Source organism: Haliaeetus albicilla, chromosome 20 (genome assembly GCF_947461875.1).
Source record: "Haliaeetus albicilla chromosome 20, bHalAlb1.1, whole genome shotgun sequence".
Classification (NCBI taxonomy): Eukaryota; Metazoa; Chordata; class Aves; order Accipitriformes; family Accipitridae; genus Haliaeetus; species Haliaeetus albicilla.
Window position 1 is genome coordinate 27,895,749 of NC_091502.1, and position 21,258 is coordinate 27,917,006.

The following is a 21,258-nucleotide window of genomic DNA, read 5'->3' on the forward strand; positions in this document are numbered from 1 at the left end:
TAAAAGAGTTTCTTCTGGAAAGCTGTGCATACTCATTAATACAGCTGGGAGTTGTGGTAGTGTTGCCATGAGTCCCCTGAAGCAGACAGACTCCCTGATGTCTGTGGCATTATGCAGGGGCACATCCATGAGTGTCTGGATGAGGGCTTGACTCCATACGTGTTTTGTTGGAGAACTGTCTCCCTTTATTCAGTCTCCCTCAGTACGTTAAATGTGCCAGTGCAGAATGAATTTACACAGTTCAGCTAACTGGCTCAGAGCCTTAATGTCTACTTATATCAGGTTTCTCCAGCCCTTGTCCCATGGAGTTTTTAAAATTTCCAAGGACTGAGGTCCCACCCCCCATGAGGAAGAATTTTTCCTTTATTGTCAGTTGTACCCATCCTCTTGTCTTTTCATCTCTGATGAGTTTGACTCTATTTTATCTGTAATCTCTTTCAGGTATTGGAAGACTTTAATTAGAAACCTCTTTTGCTGCCTTTTCTTCTGGTTAACAAACCCCAGTTGCTTCAGCCTCTCCTTGTGTGTTGTGAGCTCCAGCCACCTGACCATCTTAGTGGTCTCACCTGGACTTGCTCCAGTTTATCATTACTTTTGCCTGTATGGAAGGATCCATAGCTGGACAAAGTACTCCAGATGCAGTCACACACTTGCTGATTAAAGGGAAAAATCTCTTGCCTTGACCTGGTGGTTGCATTCTCACAAATGCAGTTCAGTCTACAGTTGATCTTCATTGCTGCAAGGGCACACCGAGGACTCATGTCCAACCTGCCAGCCAGGCAGTCCCAGACAGGACCAATGCAGGGGCTGTTCAATCCCACATGCAGCAATTTGCAACTTTTTTATGAATCTCATGGGATGCAGTTGAGAATTTCCAGGTGCATTTTTTCACTGTTTTGACAGGGCTCAACCCCATGAAGCGCTAGGTGCCCAGACATCACTCAGTGGCTCATGAACGCCCCATCAGAGTTAGGTGAGTGTCAAAGCACTTTAAACAACCCACCTCTCCAGCCCACACCTCTTTCCACACTTCACATGTCCAGGTAATGAAGTCCCTCTGAAGTGGAGCAAAGTCAAATCATGTGAGGCTCACTGTGCCCTGGGGAGGGGAGATGCTGAAACTGGCTCTGACTCCAGCTGCTCCTCTGTAGGGAGCACATATTTCAGGCATCTCTTGGGCACACAGACATGCATATATGCCTTAGTCACGATGACTCACACTTGATACAGAATCAAAAATGAGCAAATCTTAATTCTGGAAGAAATGATTCATTAGCATAAGATCATTATTTATTGCTATCATGATGTTGCCTAAAAGGAATGCGACAGGGTCTATTTCAATGTGTGTTTGCTCTCTACTTGCACCTGAACTGGGGAAGTTTAATAAGGTCTATTGCCCAGCAGCCAGCAGAATGAAAAGCTTGGCACCTCAACTCCATTAAACACCTCTGAAAATCTCTGTCTAAAATGTGAAAGCCACAACATTGTTAATTGGTAAGCTTCAGGCACAAAGGGGAAATGTCTCAAAGAATACTGCAAGCCGTTCTCTAGTCCTTGCATCCATTTCAGTTAAACTGGCTTTGAAATTAATAGAAGACATCTGTCTGCTTCCCTTGTATAGGCAAAATGCAGTCCTCTTGAGTGGTCACGATTTAAGCTTTCTCAGACTAAGACATCCTTGAGCTGAAGGTGGTAGCTCAAACCTCCAGGAAAAAAAAAAAAAAAAAAAAAGAATAGTTAAAGGTTTGTGAGCTGCACCCACCCTACCCATCCATGTGCTGGGGAACTCCTTTGGGAACAAGCCCAGAGACCTGAGCTTACAGCCTGAAGAAGTGGCTGGAGACTGATCTGTCCCATTTGAATCCATTTCCTAGGAGAGCTTGCCCTTTTCACTCTGCGCTTTTCTGACTGTGATTCTGTGGTTTTACACATCTTCCCCCTTTTCTAATGGCAGCTTGACCTGTGTATGTGTTTTGTTTCCACAGAGCAGCTTTTGCAACCACTGCTTATCGTGACAGCCCTCAGCATCACCATCTTCCAGCCTACCCAGCTGCACCTCTGATGGATGGAGCAGCGTGTAAGAATGACAGCAGAGACATGCCTCAGTTTAAACAGCATCTTCTTTTCTAAGTACCTAGGCTGATGAACAGATTAACTCTTATCTTCGAAGTGCAGAAATTCCTGGTGATTTAGGGTGGATTAATGTTATGGTACTCAAACAGAAACACTGCTCAGTGATCCAAAGCTGAAGACAGACCCGAGTGCTTTTTTGAAAACCAGCATTATGAAAACTTTTCAAGCTGAGTACCAAAACAATGAGGTAGTAAACATTTCTAGTAACTTTTGAACATTTAGGCCATTATATGACCGCAGAGAGCATTAAAACTCAGCAATAATAACAAAATCTGGGACATCAGGAGATGAATTCTGTACCTTCTGTGCTTTGCCTGACACAGGGGCTGCTAAGTTCAAACATACAGCTGCTGTATGCTCACGTTATCTTCAGTTTCTCCACACATAATATCACTGGAAATAAAGTCAGAATACACCAAGATAACAGGTAGAGACAACCTCCAGTTACTGCAGTGTCTGGAGACTGCGATGTCTATAGGGTGAGCCTAGAGTCCAGGCTTACAGAATGACAGGTACCCAAGGGAAAAGACCCAGAATGGGTTAACACCTGTTCTGGGACTAGATTCATGGGAAGGGGGGGATTTTACACATGGAAACACCAGGCTCTCCCAGAGTTCCCATTAGACTCCAGTCCCCAAGGTGTTGTTGCAAGGATGTTATGAATGTGAGAGTCACCAACCTGAGCAATGGTGTCTGAGAGGCCAGGTCAGCTGGTTACTCAGGTTTATTTCTTGCGTAATGACTGCAACAGCCAAATCACCTACGGTAGGTGAGACAGGGAGCTTGATTTATTGGCACTTCTAATTCTGGCTTCTAACAGGAGTTAGGAGCACTCCAGCTGTGAGATGGTCTTTCTTTGTTTTTAAAGCTTATAACCAGGGCACAACAAAATGGGTTTACCTTTCATCAGGAAACTTTTTCCTAGTCCAAACTGCAGGTGGGTGCCTTGCTTTCATTTCTCTGGGAGGGTTTGTTTAAATCTAACTATTCTCCCCTCTTTTCAGCTTTTTAGTGTCTGCCAGGTGAACCATCCTGGGAAAATGCAGTGCAGCCTTGCAAAGCCAGCAAACCTCTCCAGTCCTTTTAGACTGAAAAAACAGAGGTCAGTTTGCAGAAGAGGCATGGTCTACCCAGTACAACGCTTCCTCATCCAAGGAATTAGAAGTCAGGTTATGCTCCAGGGTCTTTTCCCCTCCCTGCTCTTGAGAGCTACACTGCTGGACTGTTTTCATGGTCACGTGAAGGACGGACAGAGTTGGGTGGAGAGCAGGCACGTGTGGTGCAGCAGAAGGGTGGGAGCAGAGGCCCCAGCTCCTCTTTTAAGGGTATCCTCAGAATGATCTCCAGGCAACAGACCTAAACCGCCTGGGGTTTAGGAGTGCAACTTTGGAGGGGTTCAGGTAATTCAGCCCAGACCCTTTCTGTCACAGAGAACCACAGACCATAAGAACGAGATTGAATCCCACCTTGCGATTTTTGCCCCTACTACTCCACTGGGACGCTGTCCCTAAACAAGAGAGGAGAGAGAGTTTGTGATTCTCACTTACAACAGTCCCGTCAGTCAATAGTTTTGTACTGCTCCTGCCTGGGTGGGTAAGTGGTGAGCAGACAGGGTCTATGCATCTTCATGCAGAGTTCGTCTTACAGAGACGTAAACCCCGTCGCGCTGTCCTGAACTCCTCTGGCCGGCCATGGAAGGGGCAGGAGGCACATGGCTGAGCAGTGCAGGTCATGCTCAGGACCCCGACCCCCAACTCCTTGCGCGGTGTTAAGCAGCAGAATTGGAGGAGCCCGTCAAATGCCCGTGGGTGTCATCAGCCCTTGAGACACAGATGACCCGCGCAGCCCCACGTGCTGCACCCAGCCGGAGCTGCCTGTGAGGAGGGGCTGCACGAGCCAGGGGCTGCAGGCACGCGTCCTGCCGGGGGGGCAGCGGCGGCGGCTGGGTGGGAGCGGGGGTCTCGCCCCTCTCCCCGTCCCACCGGGAGGAGGTCGCATCCTTAAGAGCAGCCACCCTCGAGACTTGGATGACTTCACTGTGCTGCAGTTTGCAGTCATCCCTCTAATTGGGCTTCCAGTAAACCCTTGTTTCTAACCAGCCTGAAAACTTCTCTTGGTCTTTAGACTCAGCCATTAGACAATAGCATTATCTGCATTTCTTTCTATATTGCAGGGATCATTCGGTTTTAATGTGTATTTTATCACTACTTTATACTCTTGAATACTGGGAGATTTGAAATACTACAGCTGCCTTGCACATCAAATCAATGTAAACGCAATGAGAATATGACAAGAGAAGATGAATGTTGGTAGTAAGTTATTAAACAATATTTCCTGTATGATTTCTAGAGCCAGAATGTATTTGTTTATGTAATTTTATTACATTACCTGAGAGGCTGCATTTAAAAATTCAGAGTGGCATACTACCCAGGAAATTGATATCTGTTGCACACCATTTTCTCCTCCTCAGTGGAAGAAATTTCTTATTTTGTTGCTCAAGATGTTGAATGTGTGATGCCAGCTTTTATGTCTTTCCTTTACACAGTGTGTAAAGTGCATTAAACATACAACATATAAAATGTGTTAAAAAAGAGAAAAGAAGGAAAAATGAAAAATATTGTTACATTGCCTATTAGGTAGCAGATCTGAAGGAAAAATTGGCTTTTCACTTCATAGAGCAGAATTTTGTAATTTGACAAAATATAAACTAAAATAGTTTAACACAAAGCTTGTTTGGACTTCATTTTCTGAAAACAAGCACTCTGGAAACATTTAAAGTAGCCCAAAATACTTGATTTCACTTGCACTTACAAGAAATTGCAGCATCATAAATAATGTAAGTAGGAGAACTTCTTAAGGTGGTCTGTAGTAAGTGATTTCAGCCTTCTTCCCTTAACCATTTAATATACTTTGAAGGATACTTGGATCAACTTCCTACGATTCCTAGAGACTGCAGAGAAGTAAACTGCTGCACAGTGCGCACAACCGTGCTCATTATCAGCACCATTTGTGAATTGCTCTGGTCTTATGTCCTTGATCTATGGTATCTAATCTAGTCTTCACAATGAGCAAGGCAGTTGTTGCTTTTGCATTTGGCATGCACGGTGTCCCACCTTCCTGAAATAGCAGGAAACTCTGTCCCTGCCCACCTCACAGTCATTTACATCCTGGCATCAGCTTATACTACCATATGGTCCATAGAAAGAAAAACAGCCTTTTACATTTGTGAGGAAATGTTCAAAATCTGCAGGACACCTTTGTGAGAAGAAAGTCAAAATGCTGATGCTGCTCAGCCAGACCTGCTGGATGTCACCTGTCCCTCCAAAAGCACAAGACCAGAGGTAGCTGTTGTAAATTATAAATGGTCTTTACAAATAAGCAGTTTGCTTTACTTATGCATTAAGACTGCTTCTCTTTCCTAGGGATCCAGCGTCTGGCACCTTGGGATGGTAATGTCCTAAATCACTCAGACCTTTTGTGCAACTGAAGTGCTCCAGGAGCCACAAGTACCAAGGAAGGCTCCTCCAAGCAGCAGACAGCACAGCCTGGACCACTTACCTGCAGTGCCAAGCCCACTGGATACCATGTGCACTAACAAAAGCATCATTTCCTTGATATTTGAGTCATCAATCCTTGTTCCTGAGCTGGCTCAATCCAATTGCAAACCGCTTTCTGCAGTAGGTATTCATATTTGCAACAATGACCGTGTCAGATTTACACAAGAGCGTTGCACTGATTTTCAAAAGCATTCCTTGGGATTACTGTGCCTCCCCATTGCTGCCACAGCAGAGCCTCGTGTCTAAATAATGAGCTGCCGGGTTTTGCAGTGTTGTGTGCCACTGTTCCACCTGCAGTCAAACACAGATCACCAAGGATATTACGCTTTCCCTGCCAGCACTTGGTAATTAAACAATATATGACTGTCTTGTTTGCAATTAATTTCTCCAGCTTTCTTTGTGTCAAGGGCTGGGAAACCTAAGGATTAAATGTCCCTATGCCTGGTATAAAGTCCTGAAAACCGCAATATTTTTTCCAATAAACTGCATGAAGGAAATCCCTCTTCCATATGGCACCTCAGAAGACAGTTTGACCTTTTCTGTGTCCTTTAGCAGATAGTAAACTGGACCACCTCAGGGTTATATTTGTTATTGTGCCGTTGAAGTTGTGGGCACAGAGGTAAAGATGCAGACCCAGAAGCATAGATGTGAATCAAATTACTCGCTTGCTTGCATACAAAGCAGCAGGCAACTCATTGAAAAGCAGACTTTTCCAACTATGGCAAATTAAGCCCTACTGAGGCAGACTAAGACTGCTGACAGAAATTGCACTGTGTATTCAGCCTTTCTAAAATCAGGAAAGCTTCTTTTGCAATGGGTTAATTCATCCACGTTCGAGGCAACCTCTCCGCTCTGCAGCTAAGTCTGTGCACATGGATAAAAGGGCCAAGTTTTCAGGCAGAGGCTTTCCTCTCCAAACCTGAAGACAGGCAGTTCAGTTAGTATGTCTCTTACTAGCACAGCTTTTTTGATGGTTTTCTAATCATGTTTCAATCTCAGTCTTGCAGCCCGTTGCACAGCACCTGAAGTTCTGAACTTTGTGTCCTGCGTTTGCTCTCTGCTCCCTCCATGCCCAACAGTCACTGGTAACTCTGCATTTACAGTCACATTATCTTTTTGTTCCTCCATTGCTAAACCCCATCATTTACACCAATGAAACAAGGGAAATTCATAAGGAAATCATCAGGATAATATCCCAAAACAACATCTGGGCTTGCCCCGACCAGCCTCAATTGGCTGCCCCGCCCCCGTTCTTGGGGGGGGGGGGGGGCTGCGAACCCCACGAGCTGTACCTGGACAGCTGCTTGATGGTGAAAGCTGCTCTCTTGTGGGTGCTCTGGAGATGTCAGCAACAGTTCACAGACCCATATGATCCCATCCCGTCCCTGTAGGTTTTTCTCAGTTTCTGATTTCAGTGGATGTCTCTGCCCATATTCCCTGTACCAGCAACCCAGTCCTCCCCTTCCCACCAAGAGGCTTTGTGCATTCCTTCACTCCAAGGGCTCAGTGATGGTCTGAAGTCTTCCTTATAACCTGGACCTGGCCACCTAATGTTGGTGTAACACAGGATCTTGCCCTTTTGTCTCTCTGGGCTCCCACTACATTTAGGATCTTGTCCGCTGTAAAGCACGGTGGTCCTTCCCCCTCCTTTGAGTATTGGCACTAGCAAAATCTTCAGTGTTTGCAACACTCGCATCTCCTTCCCTAAGCATCAGCACATGCTGCCTGCTGGCTTGCACTACCCTGTATGGCCTTTTGACAAAAGCACTTTGTGCTGCAGGTCTGGTTATCCCCAGTTCCATCATCAACAGCCAAGAGGAATTCACACCCAGCATGGCAATGACTAAAGGCTGATTCCTGCAAGAGGATTTGCATGAGAGAGGGGAGCTTTCTCAGGAGAAGGCTTGCCAAAGGGTCAGAGCTGCTAGCGCTGCCCAGTGCAATGCATCCTCCAAGTGCAGAACAAGTGCCACATGCTGCTTCTTGCAGGCACATCCACTGCCCTTGGACAGCAGCCCCAGGCTTTCTGTGCTCTTCCCATGGCTCTCAGCATTTCCTTAAGGGTTTTAAGTTTACCCGATGGTGGCAGGGCCATTTCTGTCTGCAGTGTGCAGATGACGTGCAGTGCAGAGTTGTTGTTCTGTCCCTCCTGGACCAAATGTCCACAGTAAGTTTTGTGGTGACCTGGGGTGGGCGAGTGGGATGTGATGGGAGCCGGGTGCAGTGAGCAAGGTGGTCCTTCCTGAGCTGTGCCCCAGAGAAGAAACTTGTTGACTTCCCAGCACACTAGTGAATAGTTCAAAGCTGTGCCAGGGGAAGTTTAGACTGGACATTAGCATTTCTTTACCAAGAGGGTGGTCAAACACTAGAACAGGCTTCCTAGAGAGGTGGTCGATGCCCCAAGCCTGTCAGTGTTTAAGAGGCATTTGGTCAATGCCCTTAACAACATGCTTTAAATTTTGGTCAGCCCTGAAGTGGTCAGGCAGTTGGGACTAGATGATCATTGCAGGTCCCTTCCAACTGAAACTCTCTGTTCTATTCTATTCTAGTAAAACCCAGGAGATAGCAGAGTGGTCTGCTAGGACTATGATGCTGAGAGCCCAGCATCATACCAGCAGAGTCTTTAGAATCATAGAATCATAGAATGGTTTGGGTTGGAAGGGACCTTTCAAGGCCATCTAGTCCAACCCCCGCTGCAAGAAGCAGGGACATCTTCTACCAGATCAGGTTGCTCAGAGCCCTGTCCAACCTGACCTTGAATGTGTCCAGGGATGGGGCATCGACCACCTCTCTAGGCAAGCTGGGCCAGTGTTTCACCACCCTCAGCATAAAAAAATCTCTTCCTTATATCCAGTCTGAATCTCCCCTCTTTTAGTTTAAAACCATTACCCCTTGTCCTATCACTACAGACCCTACTAAAAAGTCTGTCCCCAAAATGAGCATCTGGCAATGAGCCTCTGTGATTGATGTATCCTTAGTCTTGTTTCGAGTCCAAGACAAAACTAATGGAGATAACAAAACAAAATCATATTTTACTTTTTATAAGCACTTCCATTTGCAGCATCACTTTCCAATCAGGCTGTTCCGATGTTGCCTGCCCTGTGTGCTCCCTGGAAGATGAACTGAACCAGAGGCAGGCACTCCCAGGGCTAAACTGTCCGATATCCACAGCCAAGCCAGGCTGATGTAAACCTGGCTTTGGTTAGACACAGCCCAGAGCTGTGAGCAGAAGTATGCTGCATGACACATGTAAACTGAAACACGTCTACAGTTTGGTAACAGCTACAGAAAGTAATTATGGACTAAGTAGAAATAGGGCATCATTTATCTTAGTGTTGGCTCCAGACCTATTCCAATTTAGCAGGCATCTGGATGAGCAAGATTGCTCTCCCATGCACAGAGCTACGCACCTCACTGAGGGAGCTGGGATTGGTGTTTCTTGAAGTGTCAATAGCGTTGCAAATTAAGGGCCAGGGTTTGATTTCACCTGAGTTTTGACCTCTATTGATTCAAACCACTAGTAGAGTGGAGATGGGAGTGGATTTGCATTAATTTGCTGAAGCAGTGCTGGTCACCCAGGGACCCCAGTGATGTTTCATCACGTTGCTCCATAGGTCCAGGATCAGTGGGATCGCGCTGGTGACACCCTGCCAGGCCACCCACATACTTCACTCACTCAGGAAATGCAGGAAAACATTCCTCCTGAACATTTCTGCAGGGGCTGTTTGGTCAGTGACACAGCTGTATCTGCTGGCAATTAGACTGCTGCAGGTTCACCAGCTGAATTTAAAGGAGTTTATTGATCAGCAAAGTGTTGTTTATTCAATTTTCCAGCCATCCGGGAAAATGGGACCTTTATTATTCTCCAAAGGAGCAATCTTCAGGACAGGACACGTGTTCCTAAAACAAATCTACTGCAAAATATCAGCCCAGATTTGACACATACATGCAAAGAGATTATTGTGTTTTATATGAAGATGGCAGACATGCAGAATTTTCAGCACAAATTAAACCCAAATTAGTGGTTTGACCTAATGCAGCTCAAACATTAGAAACCAAAGCCAAACTTAGATTTGTTTTTTACCTCAAAACTATACAGAATCAGTGATTCCTGGCAAAAAGAAATTCATCATCTGTTTTACGCAGGAACCGGCAACAATGCTGTAAATGTGCCATTCATTGAGTGTTGTAGCACTAGTTTCTTTCTCCCTGGCAGCTTTTGTGACTGTCCTGGATCATCTTCACAGCAATTTTGCAAGGTTAGGAACCAAGTGAGACTTGATTGGTTTTGGAACTGAGATGGTTTCTTTTTTAATTATTTGTTGGGGATTTGTTGAGAGATACGTAGCAAAACAAGGAATGTCAAGATCTGCACCAACAGAAAAGATATTAAGTGCTAAAACAAGAGTTTGGGGACAGTTTTCATTACAACAAATCAGGCTTAAGGCAGCTGCTGGATTTAGATGGTTTCTCAGCCACTTGTTTAGCACTGACTATCCCTTGTGCTGTAGAAAATTTTCAGAAAAAAAGCATTTCTGTGCAGTGAAGCAAGACCTAGGCAGCAGAACAGATGCACTTTAAAGGCTCTTTAGATATCTTTCTTCAACAGCCAAGATCTGAGGTGCCTTCAGAGACTTTTGAGGATCTAAGTCAATCTACATTAGCTGTGGTTTTGGTCCTTCCTATTTTGTATATGACCACTGACTGCCAGTTGTCTGATCCACTCTGTGGGCATCAGAGGCAAGTGCATCACAGCTTCAGACTAGTTGAGGCAGAAAGGCACCTCTGGAGGTCATCTGGGCCAACTCCTGCTCAAGCAGGACCACCCAGAGTCAGTTGCCCAGGACCATGTCCAGACAGAGTTTGAATATCTCCAAAGATGGAGACTCCACAACCTCCCTGGGAAACCTGTGCCAGTGCTTGACAAGCCTCACAGTAAAAAGTTGTTTAGTTGTGTTTAAAAGGAATTTCCTGTATTTCAGTTTGTGCCCACGTCGTTCTACTGTATCATTGGACACCACTGGAAAGAGTCTGGTGCCCTCATCTTCATTCCTTCCTATCAAGTATTTATTTATACACATTGATAAGATTCCCCAAGCCTTTTCCTCTCCAGGCTGAACAGTCCCAGCGCTCTCAGCCTCTACTCACAGGAGAGGTACTCCAGTCCCTTCATCATCTTGGTGGCCCTTTGCTGGACTCAGTCCAGTATGTCCATGTGTCTCTTGTACTGGGAAGCCCAGAAATGGACACGGTACTCCAGGCATGGCCTCACCAGTGCTGAGCAAAGGGGAAGGATCCTCTCCATCACTGGTCTTCCTGTTTGCAACCCCAGCAGAGACTGACACTTCTAGAGCCAAACGTACAGCTGGAATGCCTGATCTGATGCCTCTGAAGAATCCCCCCCTCTATTATAACCTATCATTTTATTAAAAAATAAATGATTTCAGGTGTACTTTCGGGAATAGTTTTTCACCTACATGTTTACTCAAAGTATGGTCAAATAATATAGTTAAGAAATAAAGAGACCCCATGCATGCTAACATGCAACACTTGCTTTTATTTCTGTGTTATTCCTTTTGGAGACTTTTTCAATACTATGAATTTTAATAAAGAAACAATTCCAAAATGAACTCCATTACACACCTGTGATTCAGAAGAACCAGTTGATTACATTTCTTTTCACCTGACTACAGAGAAAACTGCTGAGATGTAGATTTATTGTCACATTACAGTGAAAGCTGCCTGCCTCCACCTTGTAGGGGATTTCCCACAAGTGACCCCACAAGTTCCCACAAGGGGTAGGTTCTCCTTTCTTTGATCACTCTCCTTCCACCGCCCATTAGAGATCCTGACTTTTGTCTTTGTCTTACATTTTCTACAAAGTGTTGGGGAAAGTGATGCGGGGATGTTGGGTGTTCTGTATTTGACTGTGATAGCAGAAGACTTAGGCATGCTGCGTGAAACAGTACAAAGAGACTATTTGGGGTGGGGAGGTTGGAGTCCCACCAAGGTGTTCATCACTTTCTGATAGCGACATCTCACTCTTATCCTTGCAGCAAATGACTCTTGGGGCAGATGAACACTTTCACGACCTTCTTTTTTATCTGTTGTGTCCGCGCACCATACACCACAGGGTTCAGCAGCGGGGGGAAGAGCACATACAGGTTGGCCAGTATAATGTGGACATGGTGGGGGATTTCTTGACCAAAGCGGTGTGTTAGAACAGTGAAGAAAGCAGGAATATAAAAAAGTAATATAACACAGACATGAGAGCCACAGGTGTTGAAAGCCTTGTGACGGGCAGTCCTAGAAGGGAGTCTGAATAATGCCAGAAGAATTAAGATGTAGGAGACAGCAATGAGTACAACATCTACCACTACTGCTGCAAAAGGCACTGCAAGGCCATACAAAATATTGATGGAGATGTCGGCACAGGCCAGCCGGGCGATGCCCATGTGCTCGCAGTAGGTGTGCGGGATGACGTTGTGCCCACAGAATGGCAGCCTTTTCAGAAGAAATATACACGGGAAAATGATGCAGAAACTTCTCAGCAAAGCCACCAGCCCAGTTTTGACAACGGCTGACTGGGTCAGCACTGCCGCATACCGCAAGGGGTAACAGATGGCAACAAACCGATCAAATGCCATGGCCAGCAGGATCACCGACTCTGCCGAGAAGCTGAAATGCAGGAAGAACATCTGGGTCAGGCAGGCGCCAAAGGAAATCTCGCCGGCACTGAACCAGAACAGAGCCAGCATCTTGGGCACAGTCGTGGTTGACAGCATCAGGTCAACGATGGCCAGCATGGACAGGAAGAGGTACATGGGCTGGTGGAGGCTACGTTCAGTCCTTATGACAAACAGCATGACACCATTTCCTAGCAGGCCCGCCAGATACATGGAGCAGAACGGGATCGAGATCCAGATGTGTGACTTCTCCATGCCTGGGATGCCAGCCAGGATGAACGTTGCTGGTGTCATGCTGGTAAGGTTGAATGGTGGCATGTTTCACCTGAAAGCAAAGGCAGAAGACACTGCAGAATGTTATTTTAGATGCTTAAGCTCTTCCATCACTACCAAATGCCTTGTATCACCTTCTCTGATCTGCTAATAGCCACAGCCAGAGGTAAGAACCCAAATTATGAAGATGCGTGGTCTGCAATGTGTTACAGCATGTACTTATACTCCTACTACGTGTAAACCGCAATGTCCAAATTTTCTCCTCATTTGATTTTAACACAATGTAAGTGTATTTTTCTTCCAAGTACTTTCACTTAGACCAGAGTGTATGGAGACAGAATCAACCTTTATTGCACAAATACCTTAAATTGAAGTTCTCTAAGTCCAGAGCAGAAGCAAGTCAGGCAACGAGAGAGGAAAGGTCAAGTGTTTGCAGGGATACACAAGATGTTCTCAGACATCAGAAACTGCAGAGGGGATAATTGGGAGTTTTAAGGTACCTGGACTCACACTAAGTTAAGAGAACAAAATTAGCCCTAGGTTTGAAGTTGGCTGCCCATGTTCCTTCCTTTTCTCCAAACTTCTCTCTCCCTTTCCTTTTGGTTCTGGGACCACTTGCTTTGAACCTCTTTTTCAGTGCAAATCCAGCCGAAATAAAATCTAACTAGGCACTTGGAAAGACCTTTGTGTCAGGGGAAAACCTGTGTGAGACGGCGTTCCCCCACCCGCCAAAGAAAGGATGCACTGCTGCCCTGGAGATGTCTAAAGAGCACTGGAGGCTGGATCAGACCCAGGCTCACACAAGTTAAAATGGTATGCAACTTTTTTTCAGCACCTTCTGCAATAACAGTCAGCTCTTAAAAATCAAAAATCAAAATAGGAGTTACCCATAATGCAGCCGAGATGAGAAAGTGACACAAGTACTTAAAAACAAAACTGTGAGGTTGCTGCATACTGAAATATTGGCTCCATGTATTAGCAGTTGTATTTTAAACAACAGATTTGATTCCCTGTTCACACTCAGTAAGAGACACAGGTCACATCTAAAATATCCTGAACCAAGAAAGTCCAAGGAGCCTGCTCCATAGACACAAAACATGACAGTGGACTGTCTTTAAAAATAAATTTAGTCAAAATAATAACTACCTAATTCTGTAAATGATTTAAAACAATTCAGTATAAACATTGGATGAAATAAAAATATGTGATGTATTAAAAGACAAAATATTATTAATGCTGATAATATATGTATTCTATTCTGCCGTAACAAAAGCTAGTCATCTCTTGCAAAATGCAAATGTTAAACTGCAAATAAACAAGGATTCACTGCACCTGCAGGTGGGAATCTCAGTGGAACCAGGAGCTCTGCACAAGAGGAGCCTCTCAGCATTAGACCCCTTCCTCCATAATCTAATTGCCACTGTAAAACTGTATGAATACAGATACAGCTCTAAGAATGCATCTCCTACAGCTACCCCTGAGCTGTCCCTTGGATTCTTCTTTCCTAAAATCTTTTAATCCTAATCTAAACTAAAAGCTATAACCTAGAAAAAAATCACATTCCTACAGAGCTGCCTAAGGATTACAAAAGGGTCTGCACAAGTCTGTTGGGATCACTGTAGAAGGCTTCAGCTGTGAGCACCTCTGAAGCCTGCAGCTGCAAGCATCTCATCCCAGGGGGGCAGCCTCCCCCACAAATAATCAGCCTTCAGAAGAGAGGTTAGGGAAACAAAAACGGGGTGGGAGAGAAAAGTTTCCTTGGTGATTCATTGTCTTCTAACAAGAGAATGAAAATAATAGAAATATTTCTCTTGCATGGCCTGAGCACATCGGCAGCCCTCCCGAAGGAGCAAGCTGTGGGATGCTGCAGGTGACTCAGGTGAGCTGTCCACGCTGGCATTGCCTCCCTGTAGATCACCCTGTGTGTGGTTTACTCCTGCCTGTTTGTGCTGCCCTGCTGTCTTTAACTCAGCAACCCCAGCTCTCAAAAATACATAATCTCTATTAGAGAGTGGCTGATCTCACAGGTCAGCGAGGGGAGGCTCTTCACACGATTGTTGTCAATCAGGAATTTGGCACCTCTGCACCAGACTCTCAACGTCCTAGAGATACTTCTGGCCCCGAATCCACAACACAAAGAGCTCACCCGATCCCTGACCTTAAGAGGAACGTGTGTCCCTGGCTGCGCTGCAGGCAGGGGCTGCAGTGCCGAAGCCAGAGTGGTGGGGGGCACTTGTACCTCTCTGCAGGATCCCAGGGAATGGAGGAATCGCCGTACCCTGCTCAGCAGCTCCGTAAGAGCCCTCCAGCTGAGGAGACGTGCCCTGGGATGTCGTCCCCCCAATCCTCCAGCCCCACCTTTGCACCACACACACATTATAAGCTTATCGCTCTCTGCAGACACACTCGCAGGTCCCCAATGTGTGGCTCTGTGTCTGCCCTGCCTCCCTTCCCACCAACTGCACAATTATACCCGCGCTGCTTTGCACCTCCTGTCCTCGGGGCCCTGGTTGGACTGACGTGATGTAGCTGCAGGTTGTGGCAAGACATAGTCAAGCTTTGGAAAAACAGGCGTCCTAAAAAAAGCAGTCTGACTTATCAAAAGTGCCGAGCATCCAGACGTACAAACTCGATGCAATTACTTTTGCAAATATCTTAGCATATAAGTATAAATAGCAATCCATGTTTTGAATAGATTATTGAGCATGATACATAACGGTCTTGGTGATTAATGCAATAAAAGGAATTTGGAAGAGTTTCCCCATAGCAATGAGAGCAGCAGTCTGTGGGCTTCGCTTGCTCCAGGGGCTGGAAGGAAGAGTTTGGGGCTTAGGAGCCCTCCTTGGATGAATGACTGGACACTGCCCCCAGTTCCCAGGTCAGTCAGTGACCACCCCTCCCTTCAGCCCCTCAGGAATCTCACCATACATAGGGCTAGAAATAAATTAGCCTGTAGAAACTATTTTCTGCAGGCTGAATCATTTCAGTACAAATTAACCTCCGAGCAGAGGCAGCTGTGGATATCACAGGCTCAGCAGCACACCCACACCTGAAGAAACACAGGAAGATTTTGACCATAAAAAAATAATTCCACAAGAGCAATTGTGGAGCACAGCATTCAACACACATAAAACCCACAAGGCTCAAGTCCCACTGTGCTAAGGCTTGTTTAGGATTGCTACACAAAGTAAGACACAATGCCTGGCTGTGTCAGAACTCAGGGCCAGTAGAGGTTGCCCAGAGAGCTGCAGGATGGATCGATGCTGCAGTGGCTTCGCTGCTTCAGGCACCTAGAAAAGCACAGTTAGTGCTATTAAGGGTGACACTGGTCAGAAGATATTCATTGCCTTGGCCAGGCTGGAGAGGTGTGCCTGGAATTGTCCACTGCTGCTGCCTGTGCCAGGGAAGGAGCCAGTGCCAGGGAACACGGGTGGGCACTGAAGCTCAGCCATCTGTACAAATAGGTGATACAGCTTTTCCCAGGGAGGTTGCAGCCAGCAGACTTTCGAATGATGCCTGGGTGCAGGAGCTGGCAGCACCCAGGGCTGGATCAGCCCCCTGATTTGGAGGGTGGTGAGCATCCCGGACATGGGCTATTCTGTGCCTGCCAGGCCCCCAGCAGTGCTGGGCAGACCGGGCAGCCCACACGCGGCCACTGCAAGTGGGAGAGGCAGGAACAGCCTTAGAATGGAAAGCCCACCTGAAATCTGGCTTCTCTTTCCCACTTGGCAGGGACTCTCACCAGCAAGTCCCCCTAACAGCAACATCCAAACATGAAATGCTCGTCACTGCAGCTTGCTTGTTCCATGCTGGGAGGCCCAGAGTCCCCCTTGGAGCTGTTTAGCCTTAATTTCACAAGATGAGATGAGAAAGAGGGTCAGCGATCACAGGCCATGCCTCACAGCCTTGGGGAGAGGGGCTTGGGGGATAAATCTCTAGGGAGATGCAGAATCCGGGCTGTTTTTCTCCATGTGCTGGTGCACTGAAGGCAGAGATAACATCTCATTTTACAAACCCTACCACCTATATCTTCAGGTGCCCAGGCACCTTTAAAAAAAGCCCAGCTCCCAGGGATGAGGACCAGCTTGCTAACAAGTTAGATACCTAAAGCTTATCAGCCCAGCTGCCTCCATGGACAAGGAGAAGAGAGAAGGATGTGAAAGCAGTGGCAGAGCTCATGCTGTCCTGCAAGCACAGAAGGTCCTTACACTCCCCACTACACAGACTTCAAGGGACCACAGTCCTCCAGCAACTGCCAAATCACACCAAAAAATCCCATACAGAAGCTGAGCAAAGCCAGGAGGTTATTTTTGTGGGAGAAAATATCTACATTCAGTGATTTCTTCATGTGTCATGAGTTCCTCCCAGGTTTACCAAAATATTTATAAGGAAAAAAGTTAAAAGGAGTTTAAAGTGGCAAATTATTTTAGCACTTTTTTGCAACTGAAACCTTAAAACTGCTTGAATTTGGAACAGAAGCATTTTAAAGAAATACTTGGTTCCACCAATCGTTTGTGTGTACATGCTCCATTGATTTTTAACGCACTTTCTAAGATGCCCTATTCTCTTCCTCCTCATCTCCAGCCACTGATCTAGAGGGACACAGGTGTCTTGTAGGTCCTGTGTCACAACTGCCAGCCCCCTGTGGATGTCTCAGATGCCCAAGGGCATCTCCAGTAGTGCTGGGCTCCTCTGCATGAGAGAGGAGCCATGCCAAGATCTCCACTGGCTGCAGCAGGAGGCTGGATGCACAATTCACATCTAGATCCTTACATTTTGCTGCCTACCACCCACACATGTCTCACTCCAGCATCAGCCTTGGACAAACAGCCCAGCACAGGTCACATAGGCTCTGCACACATGTTCAGCCTCATATGACTTCAGGGGCAGACTTTGTCATCTGAGTCTTTGAGCATGGCCCCAAGCAGAGGCGTTTCACAGCAGCACAATCCTGACGCATCAGTGGCAGTTTTAACCACCGGGGAAGTTTGCAAAGTCTTGACATGGTGCAGCTAACACACTCCTCAGGCCACAGCTGCTGCATGGAGAACCCAACGAACTATGATCATCACCCCCGGGAAAAACTACATCCCTGTGGCTGAGGGGAAAGGGCAGGGCTGAAGCTTTTGTCCATCAGTAAACAGAGGACATGACTAAGATCAGCTTGTCAACTGCTGCCAGAGACTAATGCTGTCATGGGGAATTAGCTTTATCCCAGCAGGTCAGATGAAGCACGGCTGCTGGCACGTGCATAGTCCCACACGAGGTCTGCTGTGAGGGAGGGGCATTTTCCAGCCACAGTCTATTGAGCACCAAGCCCATCTCCCCAGGACCAATCCTCCAGTCACCTCCAGAATGGTGAAAAAAGGAGAAAGAAGGAACAAGATGCAAAATAACAAGCAGAAAGAGGACACAAAAAGTCTGAATTTGGCATAAGAAGAACGGCTAAAGAACCATAAATAGGGAAGGTGGAGGAGGAGGTGAAAGAAACAGGTAGAAAACCTCACTGGACATACTGTAAGGGAAGGATGCTGGGAAAGAAAATGCTTGTGGAAGGAATGAGTGGGAAACCCAGAGCAGGAAGAAGGAGTCTCAGAGCTCGGGTGGCAGGGCAGAGGGGACGGGTGAGGAGCAGGAAGGGAGGGATGTGATGGGACTGGTGGAAAACTGGACAGAGGGGCCAAAGGAAGGGGGTCTGGGCTGATCCTGACCTTGTTCACACCAGGCAGGGTTGGGAGAAGGGAAGAAGGTCCAGAGGAGCACAGCCAGCCCCAGTTGCTCCATCTCCCCTGCGGCAGCAGCAGGGCTGGCCAGGACGTTGTTTTGAGACATTACAGGCAGCTCTGCAGCAGCAAACCTTGAATGCCTAAATCACTTATCAGAGCTTGTGTTACAGAGACAAGGCTTTGAAGAGCATTATGGCTGCATATGGCACAACCCTGTTCACAGCCTCCGACTCACACACAGCAAAGCAAAGGGGACAAGACTTGCAAAGACACTCAGCTCTGGTTCTGAGGAAGGGTCTGGAGAAGATACCTTAATCCCTGGTCGTGTGTGTGACATTGAGCAAAGCACAAAGGGTTTAGGATTTGCTAATGGGAGAAGCTCTGAACTGGTGCATGAAACTAAAAACTTCTGTGCACCAATAGGGGGGTAAAAACCAATTGTGAACATATTCAGGATGAAAATCTGACTTACAGCCATCACTGATGGTTACCATAACCCTCATGGACTTCACTCCTATAGGAGAAGCAGTGGCAGAAATGACAGATTGACTTTCAAAACAGCATTTGCTCAGTTGAGGAAAGCCTGATGCCCACAGTGACAGGAATGAGATGGCTCAGATACTCCCTGCCTCTCTTCTGTAGGGCCAGATTTAAAAAAAAAAAGCAGCTGTGCCACTGTTTGTTTTGGAGTCCAAATGGGACGCAAGCTTATTTATCATCTGGTCTTCAGCATCTCTGGATCTCAGTTCCTAACCTGTAAAAAAGCACATTTTCCCTCTCTGGTGTCTTTTCTTGGCATGTTTTTTCCCTGCATACACACCTGGATCACAGACTATCTGTAAAGGGGTAGCACCACATTCAGATAGGGCCTGCCCTCACAGTTTCACAACAAAGGTCCCCATGTCTACTGTTTTTGAATGCAATAAATCCTTTCAGGCAAGGGAAATTAATTCTCAGAGGTGGAAGAATGCTACAGCACACAACTTCTTAATATGCACCCTGCTGCTTTTAGTATGTGATGAGACTGAAATACAATCATCAACAAATGAGGTACTGTAACTGGTTCATTTGGACAAACCAGTTACGGTATCTTGTTTGATGATGGTGCTTTTGCCAGTGTCTCCACTGCTGCATTTATGTCTCCTTCTGCCTCAATCAGTGCCTGCAAGTTTGCACTTTGGTCCTGGAAGCCCATGGCACTGAGCTGCTCCATTTGTCTCTTAAATCTGGTCTGTGGCGCCTCCTCATCCATCTCCACCTGATCTTCTGCTTCATCCTCATCTGACACCAAAATTGCATCATCCTCAGACTCACTGCTTTGTGCCGAGTCATCCATGCTTTCCAGATCCACATTTGAGTCCTCCAAACTAAGTAAAAAATCTGGTACTTCTGTTGAGAGGGTTTGTAATCCCAGCTGGACCTGTAGCAACGCCTGCAGCGCTCTGGGGTTTCTCAGCAGGGATGAAATCTCAGCATTCTCCATTGCCGGTGGCAGCTGCTGTGCCTGTTGATCTTGAGGTGGAGAATTTCCATCACTTGATATACGAGCACTATTCAGCAGTGTTTGTGCTGGGCTGTTGGGGTTCATTAATGCACTCTCCAGGTTGTGCATGAGTTCTGGGTTTCCTGTTAGCTGCTGAACCATGCTCTGAACCTCCCCTGAGTTGGGTACCACCGTACCTGCTGCAGGACCCAAACTCAGCAAGGCAAAATGGTTGCCCACGCTGCTGCTGGCAAATTGGCCATCATAGTCATCTGCATTATCACTGTCTCTGTTGGACCACGGATCCCAAGGGTTGGGTAATGGCCTCCGGTTTTCAGTATGGGCTGGTAGCCTGGCTCCACTCGGGGGTGGGTTACTGTCCAAGGAAGCAAATGGGTTGCTGCCCAGCTGTGCCTGCACATTATCCAAGATGGGCTCCTCAATTTCCCTGTACAGCTGCTCCAGAGCTGTGTACCCACCAGGGATGCTTTCGAGGTTGTTCATGGCCAAGTCGTGGTTCCTTATCATCTCTTGCATTACAGCAGGACTCCTGCAGGCCTCTAACATTTCTCTGATAGTATGTGGGTTGGTAAGAATCTGACTGATCTCGGGATTTTCTTCAGCCAGCTGCTGCATCTGAGGGTTGGACATGATGAGATCCCTGACAAGATCAGCACTGTCAAGGACATTCTGCACAAAGGTGCTCTGCACCATCTCGCTTATCAAGCTCTGCATGGACACATCTTGTTCTTGAATGCTATTCACCAAGTCCAACATGTCTGTTGAGTCCAGGCCTAGGAGATGTGCACCTGTCATCCCAAGGAGGAACCCTAGCAAAAATGCATTGTTGTTGATGGTGTTCAGATCCAGGCCTGAACTGAGGATCCTAGACAAGAGGTTCTCCATGGTCTGGGCCACTATTTTCTGGCTGGAGGTCAACAGCTCGGACAAGTTATGATGGATCAAGCATGGGTTTTGCAGATCACCTATGCTTCCCAAGTAGAATAAATTGGAATTACTGTGGCTGGGAGGTGGCATCAGGGTGGTCGTTCTTCCTTGATCTGTCAGGCTGTCCTGTGGTTTCTTTTGGGACCTGATGACCACGTGGATGCTGACCCCACTGTGAACTCCGTGCTGGCTCAAAGTCTCTTGATCCTTGAGGATTTTCCCAGCAAATATCAGGACCAGCAGATCAGGGGGTGTTTTGAAACGCTTGGCAACTTCTTCCTTAAGCTCCTGGATGGTGCTGCTCTGAGCAACCTCAAACTGCTCCTTCTGCTTGAGGGTCTTCACAGTGATTTTGATGATATTTGAAGAATCCATGGTGACAAAAGGTTGACTAGTCTCCACTGCCCCTTTGCTTTTGGACACGGTGGCTCTGAGACCAGGACTGCGCTTTG

General features: G+C 46.7%; 3 protein-coding genes across 3 annotated transcripts in view; all 3 read right to left on the bottom strand.

Annotated features, from left to right (window-relative positions):
* FHIP1B (FHF complex subunit HOOK interacting protein 1B) overlaps positions 1–21,258 on the bottom strand; it is a 421,115-nt gene that overhangs the window by 307,263 nt on the left and 92,594 nt on the right. The gene's annotated exons all lie outside the window — the stretch shown is intronic.
* On the bottom strand, positions 11,074–13,818 carry LOC104318122 (olfactory receptor 52B2). The gene has a single exon (XM_009919261.2). It carries the CDS (start codon positions 12,692–12,694, stop codon positions 11,735–11,737), a length of 960 nt encoding a protein of 319 aa, XP_009917563.2. The 5' UTR covers positions 12,695–13,818; the 3' UTR covers positions 11,074–11,734.
* LOC104318121 (ubiquilin-1) lies at positions 19,457–21,181 on the bottom strand. The gene is made up of 2 exons (XM_009919260.2): positions 20,878–21,181; positions 19,457–20,730 (listed from the first exon to the last, which is right to left on the bottom strand). The coding sequence occupies exons 1-2, from the start codon at positions 21,179–21,181 to the stop codon at positions 19,457–19,459; spliced, it is 1,578 nt and encodes a 525-aa protein (XP_009917562.2).

Coding starts and splice junctions, on each gene's coding strand:
- LOC104318121 (XM_009919260.2), bottom strand. CDS start 21,181: ATGGATTCTTCAAATATCATCAAAATCACTGTGAAGACCCTCAAGCAG. Junction 20,731..20,877: donor GATGCCACCTCCCAGCCACA/GTAATTCCAATT, acceptor TCCTCAGTTCAG/GCCTGGATCTGAACACCATC.
- LOC104318122 (XM_009919261.2), bottom strand. CDS start 12,694: ATGCCACCATTCAACCTTACCAGCATGACACCAGCAACGTTCATCCTG.